The sequence below is a fragment of the Gossypium arboreum genome, chromosome 13, assembly GCF_025698485.1.
Source record: "Gossypium arboreum isolate Shixiya-1 chromosome 13, ASM2569848v2, whole genome shotgun sequence".
Lineage (NCBI taxonomy): Eukaryota > Viridiplantae > Streptophyta > Magnoliopsida > Malvales > Malvaceae > Gossypium > Gossypium arboreum.
This window is the reverse complement of record NC_069082.1, coordinates 9,730,451-9,740,908: the sequence shown is the minus strand read 5'-3', so window position 1 is coordinate 9,740,908 and position 10,458 is coordinate 9,730,451. Positions and strand designations below refer to the sequence as shown.

At 32.8% G+C, this 10,458-nt stretch overlaps 1 protein-coding gene across 1 annotated transcript; it reads right to left on the bottom strand.

Annotated features, from left to right (window-relative positions):
• Window positions 1-569: 569 nt before the first annotated feature.
• Window positions 570-3,904, bottom strand: LOC108464595 (3-hydroxy-3-methylglutaryl-coenzyme A reductase 2). The gene is made up of 4 exons (XM_017764958.2): window positions 2,659-3,904; window positions 2,378-2,559; window positions 1,575-1,921; window positions 570-1,058 (listed from the first exon to the last, which is right to left on the bottom strand). The coding sequence occupies exons 1-4, from the start codon at window positions 3,771-3,773 to the stop codon at window positions 816-818; spliced, it is 1,887 nt and encodes a 628-aa protein (XP_017620447.1). The 5' UTR covers window positions 3,774-3,904; the 3' UTR covers window positions 570-815.
• Between the last annotated feature and the right edge of the window lie 6,554 nt (window positions 3,905-10,458).

The window sequence follows — 10,458 nt, the reverse complement described above, 5'->3', positions numbered from 1 at the left end:
AAAAAGAGTTTAAAAATAATTTCCGTCGTGCATTTAACAATAAAATATGTTTTCCTTATTCCCGACAATTTATTTTACTAAATAATTTAAAAGTTAATCTATCTTTTAAATATTTTATTTAATATATTCCATTCTTATGATTTAAAAAAAGTTAAAATTATGCCAACAATTTCAATAAAAATAAATTATTAAAGAAACCAATTTTATAATAAGTACGATAATTATTTTCTTTCAAATTTATAAAATTTAAAATTTGTTCAATAATGCTTATAGATAAGAAAATTCATTTTAATACTATGGATCCTAAAATTTGTAATTTTTTATTTAAAAATGATATAAAATATGAAAAAACATTTTTAATGACTCAAATTAAACAGACGCCAACCCAAACAGAATTTGAAAATTTAAATTCACCAAAATCAGAAACCCACATATTATATATTTACTTCTAACTCTCGCCAATCAGTAAAAAACATTTAAAGCATGTCCTAGAATCTTTTCTTTTCTCAAGTCATGGAAGAAGTCATAGTTTTCCTAAAGATATATTGCAAAATACGTAGCAGACGAGATTATTTATAATATGTATCAATGAAGATAAAAAAGAAAAAAAAAAATTAACGATTCTGTCATTTTTTACACAATTATCAGATTACATGGCTCTTCTAATTTCTTTTTCTTGGATATAAAACAATAAGAAATAAACGAACAAATACAAAACGAATCAAGAAAAATACAAAGAGATGGTCAGATTCCATACATACATAGCATGGGATTTGCAACAACACTACAATAATATACCTTTAACAATGTTTCATCTAGGAAGAAAGGTTGGACATATCCTTACTTGATCTATTGTATTTCATATGGCTCTTAACCAGTTGACCCGCTGCAAGAGCAGACATGAGTGACAGCTCCCCGGCGAGGACGGCACCAGTTACAATGGTTGCAAGCATCCTTGAGTTTGCTCCAGCTACATCTTTGCTTGCACCCTTAACTCCAAGCAGATTCAAACAGGCTGACTGAGATGCAAGCTGAGTTCCACCACCAACGGTGCCAACCTAAGAGGTAAATCGGACAACGACGACAACAATCAGACACTGGCATAAACACTCGAGTAGTATTTTCAGTAGCACATCAATGCTGACCAGAACTTGAAATTTTGACTCGTTGAACCCGAGTTTGGATCTTACCCAACCTGATTTGGTCATAAAAGTCGAAAAAGCAAAATCCGTCCAACCCAAACCTAAAATGACTCCAACTCACATCTTTAACTCAAGATGATCAGAATAAGTAACCTAAAATGATCCATAAAGACCAGGACCCGAAATTATTTAACCCGAAAACCCAAGCTTTGAACCCAAATAGCATGAACCCAAAACAACCTGAGTACTAAAAAACCTAAACCTGAAATTGGCTCAAACCAAAATGACTTAAAAATTTTAAAGCTCAAATTGACATGATCCAACCCACTTAACCGGCACTATTCTAAATTTGAAACACCTCTTAATCTGCCAGAAGAGTTTGATATTGAAAACCATTGTTTTTGATAATCTGAAAGGAACACAATCAATTACCTCAATGGAAGGCATTGTGACAGAGATGTGAAGGTCCTTTCCATCATTAACAGCTTCCATCATAGTGATGCAATGAGAGCTCTCAACATTTTGAGCCGGGTCTTGGCCAGTAGCTATGTAGATTGCAGTCACGATGTTACTGGCATGGGCATTAAATCCACCCAAAGCTCCGGCCATGGCAGAACCAGTAAGGTTCTTAAGCATGTTGAGCTCCACAAGAGATTCCACACTAGTCTTCAAGACCTTCCTCACCACATCACCCTCAATGATGGCCTCGCAGACAACAGACTTGCCTCGTCCTTCAATCCAATTTACAGCAGCTGGCTTTTTGTCAGAGCAGAAATTTCCTTCATCAAGGACAAATCCATAAATTTCAGTTATCCAGCCTCAAACAAAAAAATAAATAGGTCTAATCATGATTTGTGAGTCATCTACCACGCTAAACTTTAAGATTTAAACCTTCTACTTTAATTTAGGACAATTTGATCCTCTATCTGCAGTTAAAATAATGACATGAATCTTTAAAAAAAAAAGCAATCTTAAAAGTTCTACTAACATGTCATCAGTTTAACAACAGCTACTAAACGATGTCATCAATGTAAACCTGATAACCTTACCAAATTATGCTTACACTATGCCAAGCTATATCAATGTAGACCTTCTAATAGCATTACCAAATTATGCCAAACCAAGCCAAATTAAAGTAGAAAAAATCAAATCTCAAACTTTGGCATAGTAGAGAGATTAAAACTATAATTGGACCAAAGACAAATAATAAAAGTATATATGCAAATGAAGCTTACCGGAAATGCCGATGACATCCATGTCAGGGAAATCCGTTTGAAGGAAATCTAAAACGTTTTGAACTCCCTTGGAAACCATGTTCATCCCCATAGCATCACCAGTACTGCAAGTGAATCTCAAATATAGATTCTTCCCAGCAATTGCACATTTTATACTTTGAAGCCTACCAAATCTACTTGATCTGCAACCACCCAGAAACTCAAAATTCTCAATAAACCAGCACAGTATTAGCTTGAATTTTGAATCATTCAATCTGGAATTTAAAAGAAAACGAACAAACCTGTTAAAAACAACAGCCAAAGTATCGAAATTCTCAGGATCTTCCAAATAAAACTTCAGTTCAGCTGCCCTTTTCGCGGTGCTGAACCTTACAACAGGAGCTCTAGTCATTCCATCTTTCAATAGAATGCTTGTAGCTCCACCAGACAAATGAATAGCCTTACAGCCCCTGTTAGTACTAGCCACCAAACACCCCTCTGTGGTTGCCATAGGAACCGAGTACTCTCTTCCATTAAGCAACAATGGCCCAGCAATTCCCACGGGAATCTGCACGTACCCAACCGGCATCTCACAACACTGCCCTAAAATCGACTCGTAGTCAAATCCATCCAATGGCAAACCCGATAACGATCTCCCAGTTAATCTCTGCAGCGCCTCACGCCTGATCGCAGCCGCTCTTTTGCAATCACCTAATTTCGATTCTAAAGAATATGAAGGGAGTGTTCCAGCCACAACGGATTTAATAATTTCCTCGTCTTCCTCGGTTGTAACTATAACAGTCTTTTCATGGAACAGTTTCTGAGAAGTTACAATCGGTGGTCGAGGAGGCAGTGAATGAAGCGAGCAATCAACAGCTTGACCGCAAGAGACTTTACGTGCATCTTCCTCGGTTGCAACTCTAACAGGCTTTTCATCGAACAGTCTCTGGGCAGTTACATTCCGTGCCATATGAGGCAACGAAGGGACCGAACAATCAAGAGCTTGGCCGCAAGGGACTGTACGGGCATCTTCCTCATGAAGCAACACTTCATTTTCCTCTTCATAGTCCTCACCACTCCAAACATCACCCGATGGCCGGATAATCAAAGACTGTACAAAGTCTATCCCGAAGAACCCCAAAAGATAAATCAACGATGCAACAAAAGCGAAAATCGCGACGATCTCGGGAAAGGTGACGGCGTGGAGAGGGATTGAAGCTCGGATCTTTTCGCGCCAACGGGATAGAAGAAAATAAACCACGGTGAAGAAGAGCGTGAAGAACACCGCATTCGTTAGGTACAAAGGAAGAGGCAACGCGTCGGAGGCTTTGCCGGGGGTATCTTCCACTAAAGGGACCCTCTTACTTGGCTTGAGAACAATAACGGGTTTAACCGCTGAACGCCGGCTGGCTTCCATATCGGGCGGCGGTGGAACGGAAGCTGGCGGCAGCGACGACGGCAGAGAAGAAAGAGGAAACGAAAGAGTAGGAGATAATTCCGGTTCGTCTCCGTAACGGTTTTCGAGGCGGTTTGAGTGGGCGAGCGATAGTTTAGGGAAAAGGAAGTATTTATAGGGTTGTTGAGGGAGTACACGTGTGAAACAATCAAATAAAGGTAAAATTTTGGTTTTGGTTCCAATATTATATCAAATTTTTATTTAGTCCTGTAGTTTAATTTGTATAATTTAATCTCCATTCTTATAATATTTCTTTTTGGTACATGGGAAAGAGAAACTAATGAAAGCTTTCAAAGCACATATTGTATATTTCGTTGTTACTCTTCTTAATATGTGATTGTCCTCTAATTTTTGACTAGTGATAACGAATTAGATGAGGTTTTGGACATCTTGGAATAATGGTTGAAGTTTCCACCTTGAATGATGTTTATCTGTTTCTTGTCTCTGCTGTAAGATGAAATGTTGTGAGACTTGAGGGACAAAAAAAAGGGGCGGAAGATAAGAATTCTAGCATAAAGTTTGCTAACAAACATGAAGCTTCAAATGGACAATAGTTAGATTCCATTAGAGTTATGAACAAATGATCGTTTTTCTAGTCGTATCTTTTTGTCGATTTTTAATAATGCTTAACGATAGAGACCATTAGTATGGTGTTTTTCAAAGATCCATGCCAATATTTTTAACGAAATAGTTAAATACCGTAAACTATTATTTCAATTAATCAATGAAGCCTTGAATTAATAGAGAGGAGAATGCTTTGGGAATTTTAAGATTAAAACGGTATAGTACTAAAGTCATAATCAATATTATGCTCATTTTTCCATTATCTTTCATGTCATTTTATGGTCTATGTTTAGAGTTTGTGGGTGCTCTTTCCAACGATATTGTGTTCGAGATTTAAACTTACTTTCTTTCTTTAATAGAACAATATGTTTTACCGCTACATCTAACTATCTATACTATATATTAATGTTAGGTTTGGTATGAGTATTATTTATTTACCATGTTTTTGCATATGAGTTAGCAATAAATAAATTTCAATTGGTAATTTTTAGCCACTCACCCAGCTTGTTTTGATAATTTATTCACATAATTCTTTATTTTGTCTAACTATTGTAATTAGTATGTAATGAAATACATTTTTTAAGTGTTTGATTGAGTTAATATAACTAATCAATCGATTCCATCTTAGTTGAGAAATTATACAAAAACTCGTTGTTTTCACATAGTAACAAATATTTTTTAGAATGTTTTATATATATATATATAATCTATAGAAATGGTATACATATGATGAGATTTAAACTTATAACATCATTATCTTTAATCATTTCAACCAAAATTTTATTTAGTTTTTATATTATTTATTTATACATTCGTAACATAATTTTTCGGCCCATGCCTATCGCAATCTAGTTTTTTTTGGGCATTTTCTTTATGTTTGTTTAATAATTCATATTTGGGGTTCGTAACTATTCTTTCTAACAATGTCGTTTCTAATGTTCAAACCATTGAAAGTGCAATGTACATTACCATTGCACCCAACACTTATGTTATAATGTATGGGAAGAAGAGACAATTGATAGTAACAAAAGAGTATTTGATTGTTTGATTGGTTAAACATGTACTTTGATAAAATTTAATATTTATTTTATGTACTTAAAATGCTATTAATTTTTTATTTTTATTTAAAAATTTAATTCAATCATTAATGTTGTTGGTACTTTTGTCAAAATTTATCAATTTAGTATATCGATTGCATTGTACTCATATGATATGGTACATGATTGGCAAAAATAAAATATTACATTGAAATTTTTATTATAAAAACTACCACCGATGAAAATGATTTGACTATGATTTTTAAATTTAAAAAGTAAAATGATTGGATTTCTTTTAACTTTTAAAGTACAAGATTAAATCTCAAAATGTGTAGAAATACAATAGTAACAACATGCTTTAACTCATTTGGTTTGCTTTTGGAGCTTTTGTGTGATTTTTAAGAGCATAATCGTGTTAATGTTACAAGTCAACTAAACATTCAATCATTTAATTTTTCTATAAAATTAATTTAAATATAAAATAAATCTAAAATTATATTCACACACAATTAGATTTAAATTTATGAGTAGTCCCTAAAGTTTCAGCTTTACCATTTCAATCAAAATTTTAATTTTTTATATAAGTTTTTAATAAAATATCTTTTATATAATTTATTTTCACCCGCATCGTAGATAAAGACAGCACCGAAAGCGCAAGCAAAGGCCTTGCCCCTAGATGATAAAATTTCTTTTTATTCTATTTAAAAACATTAAAACGAGTTTGGGGTTCATGATTTAAGGGTTTTGGGCTATAAGTTCAGAGTTTGAGTTTAAGGTTTAGGATTTGGGATTGTATATTTAGTGTTTAGAGTTTTGGAGTTGGGGTTCAAGGTAAAAAAAAAATTTACCAAATTTTCATGTCAATGACATGGAAAAAATTATTAAAATGTTATGAAATGATTGAAAAAGACCATGAATAATGTAGTGAGAATGATCCATAAAATAATTTCTCTATGAATGAGTGTATAATAATTTCATGTCTTTAAAATTTGATGATGTGACACAATTTTATTGGTGCCTAAAACCTTAATTTTTAAGATAATTCTAATGTAAGTTATTCCCATTCTTTTAAACTTATAAAATAAATATTACAATTTCTTTTTCGTATAAATTACAAATAAAAGGGATAATTTTTAGATGCGAGAATTAATCATTATTATTTTATGTAAATTTTATCATTAAAATTAAGATAATTACAATAATTAAAATATTAGATTTGTTAATGCGTCATTGTGATATGAGATCAGATGATGTATTTAAATAAGATTAATAAATGAATAAAAAATTAATGTATATAACAAATATGTATGTCATGCCAAATTTGGGAAACAGATAATGGCCCCTTAATTAAAATGGAATAAACTACCTTGAGAGCTCATTTTATTCAAAAAGCACATCACATCTGATAAGGATTGCCACATGTGACGTTTTTATGTTTGGTGTACGAGAAAAAAAATAAATTTATTTGAAATTAATGAAGATTTTTTTTAAGGATTTATTTGGACTTATTTATGTTACGATATGTAAAAGAGTTATTGATAAATAAATCTCGAAAATAAATTTATGCTCGTTGATTGTCTACGTTTTGCATTGATGAAAATAGTTCACTGAACACTGAGTGGAGTATAGCAATGATATCAATTTTTATAAAAAAAATTCTACAGTAATTTTTTACAGAACAATCTAGGAATATAAAACATGATGGGAGAAATAGAAAAAAAACTTTATTTCTATGTTTTTAGGTGTGTCATGACATGAAAGTTGACTCCTATTTATAGGAGGTCTCGTATCTTTTCATAGGACATAATTTTTATTTACTTATAATTTTTCATTTACAATTATTGAAAAACTGTATATATTTTAAATCTGATTGGTTGGTATCGTATTTGGGGCAAAATGAAACAGAATTAATAGTTTAGGCACACTTCTAGCTAAAAAAAGCTTTAGATCCCTAAGTGAAAAAAAAGATATAATTTGAGGATGAATTTTGCATTTAAACATGGAAAAAATAAATTTTGGTTTGGTTTTGAAGAATTAAATGATTATTGAAATATTTATAAAACAATTTTTGTAAAATAAAAATGCAACCAAAAAAGGGAATAATGTGAAATTGATTCTAAGGAAGAAAGTGTGAAAAATACAACAAAATGGCCAGCTAAAGACTTGAAATTGGAACAATGAAAACATGAGAAAGATGAGTTTGAAATTACACTAAATGTCTTGGACATCAATACAAATACGAGGTTAAAAAGACTTGAAAAGTGATTCAGTCTTTTGTGCTCAACTCTTTTACCTTTCACCTTTTGTATTTAAAGTTTTCTTTTTAAAAAAATTAGTTCTGGGAATCACCAATAATTGGATAACTTTGCTTTTTGCAAAATAAATATTAATTGAAATATTAGAAAATCAATGAAGTATTTTATTTTATGAATAATTTAAGAAATTATATATGTTATTATTTGATATTTAGATAAATATATGAAACATATAAGATGTAACAGTTTTTTTAATAACTTCGTGGGTTAAAGTTAACACCGTTTTATTAGAAAAGGCTCATTTCCTATTTTATTTATGGAAATGGGTCATTTTATTTATTATTTATCGAAATAGGTTAAAAATACAAAAATACTTGAGGGAACGTTTTTGTCATGTCAGCAAAAAAAGCACTGACGTGGACGCTCTTTGCTAACATGGCAAAAGCACTCTCTCAAGAACGCGCTTTGGCCCGTGTTTTTCTAGACCTAGGGCTATTTGCATGTTTAGTGCTAAGGGTTTAGGGTTTTGGGATTTTAGTAGTTGAGGATTAGGGTTAAGGTTTTATCTAAATAATTTAAGAATTTATTTGTTTAGGGTATGAGGATTTTAAAAATAAATCAAGATTTAATTTTTAAAAAATTAATTAAATTAGGTTTAGGGTTTTAAAGAAAATTAATTAAATTAGGGTTTAAGGGTTTTTAAAAATAATTTTGTGTTTTGGATTTTAGGGTTTTTGTAAAAGAGTATAGGGTTGAGTCTTGGAAAAATTATATTGACAAGATGGTTTTTGTTTTTTTTTTCTACAGTAGTTTCTGAAAAAATAATTTTGAGAATATGACTTTGAAAAAATAGTGATAAAAACGCTTCAAGCAGGATGTAATGTCAGCAAAAGTACTAAAAAAGCTCCCATGTGGACGCTTTTTTTTCTGTAGTAGTTTCTGAAAATATATTTTTGAGAAGACATTTCTAAAAAAAATAATGTCAAAAACGCATCAAGCAGGATGCACTATCAGCAAAATTATTGAAAAAAGCTCCCACAAGGACGCTCTTTTTCTACAGTAGTTCCTGAAAAAATAATTTTGAGAAGACGGTTCTGAAAAAATAGTGTCAAAAACACTTTAAGTAGGATGCACTGTCAGCAAAATTACTAGAAAAAGCTCCTACGTGGACACTTTTTTTCTACAGTAGTTCTTGAAAAAATAATTTTGATAAAACTATTCTGAAAAAATAGTGTCAAAAAAGCTTTAAGCAGGATGCAATGTCAGCAAAATTACTGAAAAAAACTCCCACGTGGACGCTCTTTTTCTACAGTAGTTCTTGCTCGGCCTTAGGCTATAAATGATTCAAATTTCATTCTCATGTTGCATAAGTTACAACAAGAAAAATTAAAAAAGTTAAGAAGAATAGAAATTGAAGATGAGTGAACATATTGGTGCTGTTATTTACTCTGATAGTAAGGTCCGTGACACCGAGAACGACGTTGTTTTTTTATCCGAGAATATAGCGTGACTAGTTTTTAACCAGAATATAGATTTGACAGAACTTTGTAAAAGAATTAAGCGCAAAATCTTTGGAACGACGCCAATGAGAATTTTGTCTATTAAGTATCGATTTTGTGCTTTGGTTAAACCCATGACATATGACGCATTTGATATCAAAGGTGATTGTAGCTTGGAGGCGATGGTGCAGATTCTTCTCGCTAGTGGATCACCCTATCTTAAGTTATATGTACAATTTTCATCACCAAATGAAGTATTTGTGACTTCAACATCTACTGCTGTTCGAGAGGAATACACAACCCCTACCTGACACTCCGTTAGTGAGAGGCAGAACGCAAAAGTGCCCGTGTTTAGTGGTAGTATGGAATACACAACCCCTACACGACACTCGGTTAGTGAATGAAACATGCACCTCGATGGGTCGATGTTCGATGTTGGAAATGGGAACTGTGGAATGACATCAACTTCTAATGGTTGGCAATCCACATCTGATTAGGGACATTATGAAATGTCCACAAGAAGAGATGATGTACTCCCTACGACGTCCACTAGCAAGGGGACATTGTACGTTGCAGATGATGGTGGATTGGATGATGAGTCCGATGTGGATCCACCTCGAGAGCCTGACCTCGATGGTGAAGAAGTTGCAATATTTTCTAAACCGGAGCCTGTTTTAACTGAACATAAAGATGGTGAAGGGGGTTCAGATGAAGAAGAAGATCCGCGATTCACAAAGTACTCGCCTCCAGCCCACATGTATAATGTCGATCTATCGGCAGATGATGCGTTAGAGTTTCCAGATCTGCCACACAGAAAGCATGACCATACAAGTTCATCATTAGATTCGGGTGAATTGAAAGTTGGTAAGGAGTTTTCCAATAATAATACTTTTCTCGGTGCATTAAGACAGTATAGCATCATGAACGAGGTTAACTACCGCGTGGTCAAATCTAAATATAAGAAGTTCGAGGCCAAGTGTGTAATGCAAGATGGTACATGTTCATGGAAAAATCATGGCTTCGGTTAGGAAAAAGACAGGGTTGTAGGAGACATATTTGTGTTGTCGGTACAGTATCACTGGGTGTTTAGGGTTTTTGAATAATATTGTTATTACTTAATGTTGCATTATTTAACGTACTTCTTTAATAGGTGTTTTATAAGATTATTCCAAGATGGACTCAGATATGATAGATGGCTTAATACTACCGATTGTGAAGGCAGATCCCAGGACTTCTGTGTTGGTCTTAATTGCCAATATTCGTAGCCAATTTAGGTACACGCCTTCTTACT

Bases quoted from the DNA above. Each gene is read 5' to 3' on its own strand.
- LOC108464595 (XM_017764958.2), bottom strand. From the start codon at position 3,773: ATGGAAGCCAGCCGGCGTTCAGCGGTTAAACCCGTTATTGTTCTCAAG. The intron at 2,560-2,658 runs GTTTGTTCGTTT...GGGTGGTTGCAG, and splicing joins TTGGCTGTTGTTTTTAACAG to ATCAAGTAGATTTGGTAGGC. The intron at 1,059-1,574 runs GTAATTGATTGT...TTTACCTCTTAG, and splicing joins TCACAATGCCTTCCATTGAG to GTTGGCACCGTTGGTGGTGG.